This window comes from Haliaeetus leucocephalus, unplaced genomic scaffold, assembly GCF_000737465.1.
Source record: "Haliaeetus leucocephalus isolate CR32 unplaced genomic scaffold, Haliaeetus_leucocephalus-4.0 Scaffold439, whole genome shotgun sequence".
Taxonomy (NCBI): domain Eukaryota; kingdom Metazoa; phylum Chordata; class Aves; order Accipitriformes; family Accipitridae; genus Haliaeetus; species Haliaeetus leucocephalus.
This window is the reverse complement of record NW_010972875.1, coordinates 8,072,058-8,084,498: the sequence shown is the minus strand read 5'-3', so window position 1 is coordinate 8,084,498 and position 12,441 is coordinate 8,072,058. Positions and strand designations below refer to the sequence as shown.

Genomic DNA, 12,441 nt, shown 5'->3' with positions numbered 1-12,441 from the left:
CCTGCCCTCTCCTCTCCTCTCCTGCCCTCTCTTCTCCTGCCCTCTCCTCTTCTCTCCCATCCTCCTGCCCTCTCCTGTCTGGCCCGTCGGAGAGGGCTGCCTGCCATGGCATAGTGTCCTGCTCGCTTGGCTCTAGCATCAGCCGTTGTTTCCAAGAGCAAAATGTCCCTGGAGCCAAATGCGGGAAACCCGTCATCAGCGAAGAACCTGCTGGGGATGCCAGGGATCAAAGCGTGGGGAAATACTAGGGAAATAGGGAAGGTCCCGGTCTGGCCGCACTTTCTTGTCGCCCGTCGTAGCTGGCCGAGCTGTCCTGGTTGGGGCTGCTGGCTCACCCCGGTGAGGCGGGATTCCTGACAGTGATGGGAGCAGCCAGGGTGGATGGAAAATCTCTCCCTGCGGTACTTGCAAATGTTGCGCAAGCGGGGCTGTTGCCTCAGAGCGAGCACTGGCACCCAGATCGCAGCCCTCGCGGGCGCGGGTGGCTCGGAGTGGGCATGATGAAAGCCCATGCACGAATACGATCTGGTAGTAATAGATTTTTGCCTGACTGCTTAGAGCACAAGAGGCAATCTTAGAAAATCATGGGGTAAAATAAACTCACGGGATCTCAAATTTGTGACAAACTGTGAAATAGTTTCTTCACATAATTCATTGATCAGCAGTCTCGAAGAACGTAAGTATACTCAATTTATTTATAAGAAAAGTTAGTAATCCCTTTCCCCAGGGAGTGAGATCATCAGATGAAGGTTCACTTCGTTTCAATGTCCCACATCCTCTTGTTAGACCTTGAAGTTGGCAATGCAAGAAAACAGGAACTCCACCCTGGCTGCCTGAATTGTAGTGCTCTGCAGCTAGCTCCTGACCATCTGCCTTTGCTTCCTGTTATGACAGAGTATTTGAACTTTCTGGGATGTGTGAAAAGTCATTATTTACCCGTCACTGCTGAGTAGGTGATGTGAAAGTGTCCGCTTAAAACATGCTGCACATTCCTATATATAATGCTTTTCTGACTGAGTAGCATTTACTTTGTACATTGGGTCGATCTGAAGGTTTTTATACATGTTTTCGCAGGTTTATTTCATTCTCTGGATCAGCCAACCCTTAGCATCCAAAAAGATGTCCTCACAATAACTGCAAATGACACTCTAAATATTACCTGCAGGTAAGGGCAAATCTGTCCAGCATGATTTTGATGGGGGTAATTTATGTAGTGAGTTTTTGTACAGAATCACAGGTGATTTGGTCTCTCTCCCATCATCACTCCTGTTACTCTCCACTCCCTTTGTGCCTCCCACCTCTCTTTTCCCTGACAGACTTTAGAAATGATCTTAGAGGGTTGCAGCAAGTGAGAGCTGGGGAGCACAGGGCGGCTGGGAGGAGGAAGCATCAGCTGGGTCCTCATGGAGCCCGCTGGTGAGCCATGCTCTTGCCCTCGCTCCCCTCTGGGCACTGTGTCACTTAGATTCAGCAGAACGTAAATCTCAAGTAGCTTCCTTATAGGTATTAACAACAGGACAATTTACATGAATTTATCCTACATGGCTTGATGCTCCATGAGACGGGATGAAGCCCGTTCCTCTCCATAGCTGTAGAGACTAGCAGGGCTGGGGTTTGTGACATTATCATCAGTACTAGCACTCATCACATGCTCATGCTCCTCTAACTTTTGCTTTCCCAGCGGTCAGAGACCTCTGGAGTGGTCCTGGCCAAGCAACCAGAGCAGTGCTGAGAAGCGTATCTCTGTGACGGACTGCAGCGATGGCCCCTACTGCAAGACACTTACTCTCCTCAAAGTCATCGGCAATGACACAGGGGATTACAGGTGCCTTTACAGGGACAACCAGGCAGCTACAACCATTTATGTCTACGTTCAAGGTAGGTGCTCACACAGCCCTTAGGTGGCTCTTCCCCTAGCCTCAAGAGAAAAAAGGGATATCAAGTATCTCAAAATGATTTTGACATTAAAATTTATTAATCCTAGAATTTTTGATCCTGTGAAACTGTTATTTTTCTTGTTTTCATGTTGAGTAATTACCTGCCAGTATGCTAGTTGCCATCAACAGAAAAGCCTTTGTACCTGTGATTTTGAACTGACCTGCCGTATGTAGTACTTGGTCTGGTATTCGCCTCCACCCAGAACTTAGCATACATATCTCCACTGCACTCTGATCCTGTGGTCATGAATGCAGAGCTATTACTGACCTCAGCAGGAGTTTCGTACAAGGGAAGATTACAGAGATGTATATTTATTAAAAAAGACAAATCCAATCCCTTTTACAATTTGTACTATCTGATACCATTCAAAAAAACCCAACCCCAAAATATAAACTTCCATACACTTGCTGACTGTGATGGTAAAATCTGTTTAGGCTGTAAAAACTAAGCTTTCAATCTCAGGCTGTCACTTGTGTTGGTAGCAGCACAGCTGAGCATCACAGACACTGCAAAGCCTCTAGTTATACGCTCAGCTTAAGTAAGCGCATTCTTTGAGGTATCTGCCTTTTTGCACTGGTGGCGTCATACTTGTTTTCTTATGCGCCCTCTTTCCTTTTTATTGTTAACTTATAGTTACCGTCTTGAAAAATTAGATATTATTATGTACATGGATTAGCTTGTTTTATAAGATCATGAACTTACTTTTTTTTTTTTTGGTGTGACTTTGAAAGGGATGCTGCCATTGGGGGAGCCAATGTAGCATGTCACTACCTTTAACTGATATTTCCAGTAATACTTACGCAAGGAAAGTCACGCTAGGGTAAATCAGATTTTTGTCTGCACAAAGACTGCAGTGGCAGGAAGCTATTCTCTAAAGTGCGCACTGCTGCTGGTAACTGTTTTGAGAATATTGATATTGTAAAGCTGGGGGGGGATGTCTGTCAAAATATGTACTGCCTGTTTAGTCTTATCGCTTAAGTGTTTCACCACATAGAAAAGAATAAAACTGGTTTGAGAAGAAAAAGACAGGGAAAGAACAAAATTGGAAAAGTTTCCTCCATAATCACATCACAAATAATATCCATTTACCAACTGAATATTCTTCTAGATTACAGATCTCCATTTGTGACTTCAGTTAGTGATCAGCTTGGCATTGTATACATCACTAAGAATAAAACTGTGGTAGTGCCGTGCCTTGGAACCGTATCAAATCTCAATGTATCTCTACATGCGGTAAGGAAAAAGCCCGTTATTTTTTTAAGAGTTAGTTGAAATCACTGTGACATAAATACATTGCTTGAAGTATAAATACATTTCTTAAAAACTTCTTTCCATCCTTGGAAATTTTACAGCTTGTGATTACAAGGTGAGTGCTGTAACTGTATTCATCCATAATCGTGTGCTCTCAAAGTGTGGAGTGATTGCCTATGAAAGGGAGATTGCTTGAGCTAGGACGTTAAAACTGGGACGCTGCGGTTATGGAAAATGTTGGACTTGAAAATTCAGGGTTGTTTGATTTTTGAAATCTGACTATGTATTTTATCAATATTTCAAACAGAAATATCCAGAAAAGATATTTGTTCCTGATGGTAAATCAATTTCGTGGAATAATAAAAAAGGCTTCACTATACCCAGTCATTTAATCAACTATGCAGGCATGGTCTTCTGTGAAGCTAAAATAGATGATGAAAGCTACCAGTCTGTGATATACATAGTTGCAGTTGTAGGTAAGCCAAAGGTTTTTTTTGTTTTTTGTTTTTTTTTTCTCTATAGCCAATGTTATTTTGCTCGCTGCAACATACTGAACCAATTACATTTGGTTGGACTCTAGGTTATTCAATACTGACAATGCAGCTAATGCAAAATGGATGTTGTGATATATATTACTTTTCTTTTAAATGCAATGTATTGTGTTCTTACTGGTTCATCATTGGGATAAGTGCTTCTATTTTTAGTGTTTTACATAGATGCCAGGAATTTTATTTTTTTTTCCTGACAATGCAAGCCTTTTTCCTAAAATCACTCTATTCTGTACTTTATTCACTTATCCAGGATCCAATTCATAGCTGAAGGGAACTAGAGGCAGGCATCCATCAGCAGCAGATGGAAAGGAATTGCTCTGAGGGGTTACCAAGGGAATGGGGGATCTAAAGGTCGCACTAGGAGCTAGGTTGTCTTGTCTCCTTCAGACGTATGTCCTGACTCTCACAGGGGTTTATGCTCTCCTAGTATATTTTGTCAGCTGTTCATCAAAACCCAGAAATAACATGGTGATTCTGTGGAGGCCCAAGCCTGAGCTGAAACTGCAGCTATTTTTCTTTTGGCTGAGGACACAGTGACCACTTCAAGTGGCCAGAGGGCACCAAGGCAGTCTCTCCTTGCTCAGCAGGAAGGGGTGGCAGCCCTCCACCCTTTTCTCTGCACAGCAGGCTCTTGCTTCTCCACCAAATTCATGAGTCCTCACTCTGATTTGGAGCAAATTCAGAGTTTCTGCAGAGTTCCTGCATTCAGAATATTCTGTTTTGGAATATTTTAAATATTTTATTGCACAAAGTAAACTTTGGATAATTTTGCCAATGCCAGATTGTTATTTTTAATAAAGTTCCCGCTTACTGCTGGGGAAGGGGATATATCTCCTTTAGTTTCAGGTCTCACAAGGGTAAGAAGAAAGTGTCTAAGGCAGAGGAACCGTGTGGGTCACCATCTTCTGCCTGCTCCCACCGCCGGGGGGGGTCTGATCAAGTGCATACATGCTGCCGCGCTGCTGTCTGATGCAGCTCTCAAAAGGGAATTGCTCAGGGCAGGCATATCCCTTCCCTCCAGGCTCCTTTCTACGCCCGTCATCGTGCTGCACTGGGGCATTGAGGGGCCTCTTTGTAGCTGGGATTTTGGTGGGAGTTTTGGTGAATTCACCTGGGAAATTTGGTGCTGGGTGCTGTAAAGAAACCTCTTCTTACCCCCATGTTTTGTGTGTGCCTTTGTCTTTCTTTAGGATACCGAATTTATGACCTGACGATGAACCCGCACTACCAAGTAGAGCTGGCAGTGGGAGAAAAACTTGTTCTCAATTGCACTGTAAGGACGGAGCTGAATGTAGGAATTGATTTTAAATGGGACTACCCTTCCATCAAGGTAAATCCGTAATAACTTAAAGGCGCCAACATCACAATGAAATTTGATTTAGGTGTAATGTCACTCCCCCTTTATAATATTGACAAAGCAGATGATAATGCACAAAGAAATTTCTAGTGTATACAGGTGTGCAGAAGATGACAAGAGAAATAGGGATACAATTCCCAAATACCTCTGTCTTTTATCTATTACAGGAAAAACGTGCCACCATAAGGGATTTAAAAACCACTGCAGGAGAAGTAAAGAAGTTTGTAAGCACTCTTACCATTGACAGTGTGTCCTTAAGTGACAGAGGTCGATATACTTGCGCAGCATCCAGTGGTCGTATGAACATGAAAAACAGCAGTTACTTCATTATCCATGGTACGGCATCTTCTACTTCAGTTTTGTTGGTTGCTTCAGATTTGGGATTGATTACTGGGACGCAGAAGGTATCTTGGCGATGAATCAAATGACAGAAATGAACCAAACTGCAGCTACACTATTTCTCTTGCACCTACTATAGGATTATTTTTATACCACAAGTTTAGCTAATGATAAGATTTTAAAGGATGTTGTATGTTACTGAAAGCTGTAGAATCCCATAGGAAAATGGGCAGTAAAATAAACTGACGTAAGCCTCTGGTCCTCTTCTGTGATGACCTCCTTGAGGCCCTGTAAAGCTGAATTTGTGTAAATGACTTTGTATAAGGGTTGCCTGTTCTCACTCCAGGTGAACTTAGGCTAGATTCTGGTGGCTCTGCAGGACAAGAGTCATGGATCAGCATGAATGAAGCTAGGAAAATAGAACTTTCAGCTTTTACATTATGAATAGATTAATCGAATGGAGTTTGGGTTATACAGAAATGGTGCAAAGGAAACAACTTTGGCTAAGTGCATAGATAAATACAAGGCCACATCCTACAGCCTTTTCTTAAGCCCCTCTTGGGAACAGACCCAGCAGCTCCATTGGCTTACTTCTAGAAAAAAATTACCCACATGAGACTGGCCCATTTTTGATAACCGAGTCAGACAAAGAGGTTTATATTTTGAAGGAGACTGGTTTTCCTGAGGTGTGATTTCACGGGCCAGAATATTAATGGCGCTTTTTTTTTTTTTTTTTTAACATTCAAACTTATTATGTGGCAGTGATTCAAGATAGACTCAATTTTCTCCTAGGTTTTTTCTATTTCTCTTCAGAAGCCAAAACAAGATCATGTGCCGTACTAGGTGTACCAGATATTAAGTCCATATCATCCTGAATCTTAGTCAAAAGGCTAATTGCTATCTTAGTCTGAATGCAAGTTTCTAACTTAAAAAAAGTAATGTAAATTATTTCAAGGTATTCTGTGACTGCAATGGTTCAAACAGATACTTGAGAAGAGGCTGAAAGTATCTAACTTTATCACATTGTAGTTTTGAATACTGTTGTTTCCTGGAATGAGTAGATTGAGCCAGTTTTATGATACGCATATATCATATGTATGTCAAATATATATATGATATATGTATATCTATATATACATATACACACACAGGTCTGACACTAGGTTGGCAGTTGGCACACCGTCCTGAGAGCTGAGTCTTGTCTCTGCTTTCCAGAGCTCCTCGGTGGGGGAACTGGTCTGTTCCTCTGTGCAAGTGAAAGGACTGGGTTTTCATGGTGGGTCCATCTCTCCAGAGCCCAGTTTGGAGCCAACTGTGCTTTACCAGTGGCATCCTGTCACTGGCCCCTACTTGTCATCTGCTGTTAAGTGCGAACCCAAATCAAGAGCACTTACACTTTTGTGCATGTAGAAAGACCATTTAGGTTTTTGGGTTTTTTTTGTTTTTTTTTTTCAGAAAGTCCTTTTATTCATCTGGAGAGAATGGAGAATGTGGTTGAGACAAGGCTGGGTGACACAGTCAAAATTCCCATCAAGTTTAAAGGATATCCTCCACCAGAGGTGAAATGGTGAGAATCAGGACATAATGTGTTTGAAAAACAGAGCTATTCTTAGTCAAGTTAAATCTCTAAAGTATTCAAAGTGCTCTATATTTTTTTCAGGTATAAAAATGGAAAAGCCATCAATGCAAATCATACAGTTAAGCTTGGCTACACATTAGTGATCGCTGAAGCAACTGAAAAGGATGCCGGGAATTACACTGTTGTCCTTACAAACCCTACCAACAAGATGCAGAAGAGACATACGTTTACCCTGCTTGTGAACGGTAAGTGGCGTACCAAAAGGGTACCTTTCTTTCACACGTGGATGTGGTGTATTACCATTCTTAGGATTAAATTAATCCCAGAGCTATGAAGATTTAAGTGGGGGTGGTGGCTGGGAGGAGAGCACTTGAAACTGAGCCCTGGGAGGGCAGAGGTGGCCGATGTCCCCAGGCTCGAGAGGCTGCAGGCTCCTGGTGTTGTTGTTGTGATGCTACTTTGTGTGTGGGGTTTTTTGTTTTCTGTATATTATTTCTTTGCCTCTGCGTCCTGCTCTTTTCCTGCCCTCCTTGCTGGCCGTGCTGCCGGAGTCCTCCCCCACCCCACTCCATCCTGGCCCCGTCCCGCCTCGCCCATCCTTCCTGCCCCACGCAGGCTGTCCCTCCTCTTCTGCCCTCCCCTGTGCAACCCTCCTCCTCCCCCTCCTCCTCCTCCTCCTCCTCCTCCTCCTCTGTGCTCCCCAGGAAACAGCCTAGCCTCCATGCTTTGAAGACAGCAGGTCTCAGAAAGGGCAGCTAGGCTACATGCCATGGGATCAGGGCTGGGGAATAATATGCATTTAATGGTTGGGCACGGTGGTGAGAGCCTGAGGGCTGCATTTTAAACTGGGGGATAATGAAGGGAGATTTTATAGGCGATCCTAAGCATTGCATCTTGAGGGCTTGATCCTCAAGGTGCTGGGCAGGTTCACCTCTTCCCAGCGTGTCCTTGGAGACACTCTGCGTTGCACTCGGACGCGTGGGGCAGTGAATTAGTTGCCGTGGGTCTAACGCGTGCACGTGGTGGAGCCGTTAGCGGGAGGCGTAACCTGCTCCTCTCTCCTCCAGTCCCCCCCCAGATCGGAGAGAACGCGCTGCTGGCGCCCGTCGACTCCTACAAGTATGGCTCGACGCAGGTGCTCACCTGCACCGTCTACGCCGTCCCGCCGCCCACCGCTGTCCTCTGGCACTGGCAGCTGGAGGAGGAGTGCACTTTCAGCCCTCAGTGAGTGCTCAGCCCTTTGCCATCTTCTGCGGCTTACATAGCTCTTGAGGGATGTTTGGGTTGGGTTGAGGTTTTTTTGGGTGCATCCCTTGTCTAGGCTTGTTACCGAGTGCGGACCCAATGGCCAAAGAAGAAAAGACTGTTGTACTTAATAGGCAGATTGTTGCAGGCAGGCTCTGCCAGCGTCATCGTTGTCGGCAGAGGCAAGGGCCACCCGCAGTGAGGAGCTGCCTGTTGCTCTCATGCTTTCTTGAAGGGCATCTTGACTTCTGCAGGGTTTCAAACGCAGCTATCTATGTGCCCTCCCCTCAGATGTCTCTATGGGCTGCATGCCCAAAACTCCATCCCAAACAGAGGAAATTTGCTGTTTATGCTAATTACAGATCCTTGTGGTGGTTTTTTTTCTTACGCTCAAGTGCCGAGTGTGACGGTGCTCTTTATCTGTGTGAAAGTGTATCTCGGAGGAAGTGCAGTGATTGATGTTGGGGAATGATAGAGAGAGTGCCTGACTGAGATTCACGCAGCTTCCCTTATCTGGGCCTGCCATAAGCCCAGATTTCCTTTAAAACAAAAAAAAAGCCATAAAAAACCCCAGCATTCTTCTTTCCTGTTGTTGTTTTTAAAATGATTTCCACTAGTTTCTTCCTTTGGTGCCTGGTTGCTTCCTACACAATGGCTACTGTCCTCAAGAAATTCTTGTAGGGAGTTCAGTGATTTCTATGTCTCTCTGTCTTCCTTTGAACTAAATTAACTTGAATCATCCATTTATGAATGGAGGTTTGTTCCCAGAATAGCTGCTTCCCTCCAAGCATCCTGATTGAGCTGACACAGGCAGATTAATTAGGAAATTCACCTTTAAGCTTGGGGGGTTCCTTATTTTACGGAGCACAAAGGTCTCAGAAGGTTATAGGGCGCGGTTTAACAGAAATGTTTCCAGAATCATACTCTTCCCTCCCAGATGCAGGCTGTGGCCGGTGATGCATCTGATTTACTGACAAATATCTGCATATTATAAAGAGAACACAAAACCACTCTCTTGAAGGGCGAATATTCATCTTATCTAATGTGTATGTCTCTACTTATATCTCAGGAAAGTTCGCTCGGGAGCCAATCCATATGCATGCAGGAAATGGAAAGTGATCTCAGAGAGAAAGGGTGGGAATCAGGTTGAAATTAAGCACCGAGTTGTTACTATTGCTGGGAAAACAAAGGTGAGCAGATTTTCTTTTCTGTTGGCTGGGGATGACTAGCCCTGTTCTTCAGTCCACGTGTCTGGAAATATATCACTAGAGATGAGACTCTTTTCACCTATCATTAAACTTGGGGATCTACTCTTAGCTAGTCGTGCAAGCTCCTACTGAAGCCAATAGGCAGAGATACACACTTTGAAGTCCTTTAGACACTGACCCAAAGTGAGTCTGCATTGAGGAACATAACTTAGATTTCAATGCTTACCTTTTAGCTGTCTGAAGTTAGGTGAGTTAATCTTGCCAATTAACTGTAATAGGGAGAAGCTGAAGAGACTGAAGAGGCGTAAAAGTTGTGGGTGCAGCATTTATTAACACATGTACTAAAGTCTGCCTTCTGGCAGGCTGCTTTTTCTTGTTTTCTTTTGCCTGATTGTTACACACTTAAGGACAAAAATGTAAATGTCAGGAGGGGACTGTGCTCCCACTGTGCCATGGATTTGTGCTTTGGAGGGATTTTTGGTTGTGCAGATATCTGCAGAGCACTTTGCTGAGCTGTTGGGCTGGTCAGGCTCACATATGTACTTTAGCACTGACATGGTATGAAATTGCTTGTTTGTTCTTTTGTAGACTGTGAGCACCCTTGTGATTCAAGCAGCGAATGTATCTGCTTTGTATAGATGTATGGCTACAAACAGAGCTGGGTCAAGTGAGAGAGTTATCTCCTTTCATGTGACCAGTAAGTATACCCTGTGGAGGACAGTCATGTTAACATTATTTCATCTGTTTCGCTGATGATAGGTGCTTCAACGCCGTTGTCCGATTCCTGTCCTTTATAAAATCCTTTAATCCTTTAGGATTTTAGATTTACCTAAGGCAGCCCTGAAAGCCGCCACCTAACTTCAGCCAAGGGATTAGTTCTGCTGGCATCAGTGGAGTGGCAGTCCTGTGAACACAATGCAAAATGGGCACTGTTGTCCTGAGAGTGATTGCTTTTGGGCTTTTGCAGTCACTTAAAAGAGCTGCAGAGAAATTATGGTAGCGTCACAAAATGAGTAAAGATGTACTGTAAAAGCTAAGATGAACGTTTTCAAAAGCAGTGGCAAACAGCTTCTGTCTTCTTGAAAATCAGTCCCCATATTCACATGCTGAAACATTATTTGAATCCAAATCTAAAAATGGACTATAAAATAATGCTAAGAATCATCTTAGGTGGCTGTAAGTTTCTGCACGAAGAGGAACTGTATTCATTACATTCCTGTATACATTCCTTTGATCCATTTTAAATGTATTGTTTTTAATGAGATTGTACTCTTTAGATGATTGATTGGTTGATTGATTTTTTTCAGTGTTTTGTGTCCTTATTTACAACTGGGTAAGATGAGGATAAGGCTATATTTGTAAAATGGCTTTTTCAAGTTAATGTTGGCAACAAAATGTGCAACCTAATAGGAATTTCTTTTATTTTTTTAACTTGCAGGGGGTCTTGAAATTAACCTCCAGCCTCGGAATCAACTCACAGAGAAGGATAACATGTCCTTGCAATGCACGGCAGACAAATTCACCTTTGAGAAGCTGTCATGGTACAAACTCAGTGCTCATGCTTCACAGACTCCCTTTGGAGGGCTGCCCATGCCTGTTTGCAAGAACCTCAACGCTCTCCAGAAGCTGAATGCAACAGTTTCAAATACCAATGGTGAAAATGTCACCCTAGAGCTCATCCTCCGTAACATCTCCCTCCAGGATGGAGGGGACTATGTTTGCATTGCTCAGGACAAGAAGGCTAAAACACAGCACTGCCTGGTGAAGCACCTCACTGTTCAAGGTACAGATCTCTTACTGTGAACCAAAATGGGTGGTTGTGTATGAAAATAACTGCAGTAGTGTCAGGTTTTGGTATCTTCAGGCCCTGCATCTGTTGGCTTAATGGTGCACTCAGTTTGTTAAATAGATTTAGACCATTTGTTGTAACATGCAGGTCTGGGGCTTGTCTGGGCAGCAGGGATTTACTATTTCATCAGTACCAGTGAGGAAACACTGACCGAGCCACTGTACTGTGCAAGGAGATGAGTTTGGCTTTTGCACAAATAATAGTATATGTTTAGCTCAATAACTTCTCAGTTTTACTTTTCAAAACACATCTTTCCCTCTAGCTGTATAAGCATGTGTGTATTCATAGCATTAATGCTACTGGTTTGTGTCACTGACTCTTGAGTTTGAAGTTGTGTCTGTAATTTAAAACTGTTATGCTGGTATTCAGGCACAAGCAATGCAAGCTGATAATCAATCAGCTTTTTCACACAAATAGTGAAGACCTTGCTTTGGGACCTAGATGTCTGGGCTGATTAGGCAGATTCAGGATAATACCTATGCATGTTCATGGGCTGTCCTGAATGGATGGACCAGCACTATCAAACTTCTTGTAATGACCCTGGAAATAGAAATGTGAGGGAAGCAATTTCTCACCTATTCCCTCTTCCCTCAGCAGTTTAAACAGTTACAAATTAAACCACCTAAAGCAGATTATATCAATAGTGTTAAAATTTTCTTGGCTATTGTCATTTTTTCACGTCATGTGGAAGTTTAACTATGATCTTTATATGAACACTGTGGCTGTTGGTGTTATAAAAGGATTTGAGAAGTTGCTACTGGGCCAAGCGTGTAGAGTGTCATCAAGTGGTATTACTGCAAAAATGGATGTTTCCTCTAATGGTCAGTAATTTTTCTGTATTTTCAAATGAACAGAGCCCATGGCACCCACACTTGTAGGAAATCTGGAAAATCAAACAACAAACATTGGTGAAACCATAGAAGTGTCATGCACAGCGAATGGCATTCCGCCTCCAAACATCATGTGGTTTAAAAATAATGAAACCCTTGTTGAAGATTCAGGTGAGGATTGCTCCTTTGCTATGAATTTTCTATCAATTAAGTGCTTTCTTTTATGGGACTCACTGCTGATTTTCACTATGAAAAGTTTCATTTTGAATTTCTAACACAAAGCGGCATAAAAGT

The 12,441-nt window shown here is 43.2% G+C and overlaps 1 protein-coding gene across 1 annotated transcript in view; it reads left to right on the top strand.

Annotated features, from left to right (window-relative positions):
* Window positions 1-162: 162 nt before the first annotated feature.
* The window catches only part of KDR (kinase insert domain receptor (a type III receptor tyrosine kinase)), a 30,557-nt gene continuing 18,278 nt past the window's right edge, over window positions 163-12,441 (top strand). The window contains exons 1-14 of the mRNA XM_010574570.1: window positions 163-339; window positions 1,053-1,165; window positions 1,682-1,878; window positions 3,047-3,171; window positions 3,497-3,665; window positions 4,931-5,070; window positions 5,265-5,433; window positions 6,892-7,003; window positions 7,097-7,260; window positions 8,083-8,239; window positions 9,330-9,450; window positions 10,057-10,165; window positions 10,907-11,251; window positions 12,172-12,318. Of these exons, the coding sequence (XP_010572872.1) occupies window positions 163-339; window positions 1,053-1,165; window positions 1,682-1,878; window positions 3,047-3,171; window positions 3,497-3,665; window positions 4,931-5,070; window positions 5,265-5,433; window positions 6,892-7,003; window positions 7,097-7,260; window positions 8,083-8,239; window positions 9,330-9,450; window positions 10,057-10,165; window positions 10,907-11,251; window positions 12,172-12,318 (2,245 nt within the window). The remainder of the gene's footprint in view (window positions 340-1,052; window positions 1,166-1,681; window positions 1,879-3,046; window positions 3,172-3,496; window positions 3,666-4,930; window positions 5,071-5,264; window positions 5,434-6,891; window positions 7,004-7,096; window positions 7,261-8,082; window positions 8,240-9,329; window positions 9,451-10,056; window positions 10,166-10,906; window positions 11,252-12,171; window positions 12,319-12,441) is intronic.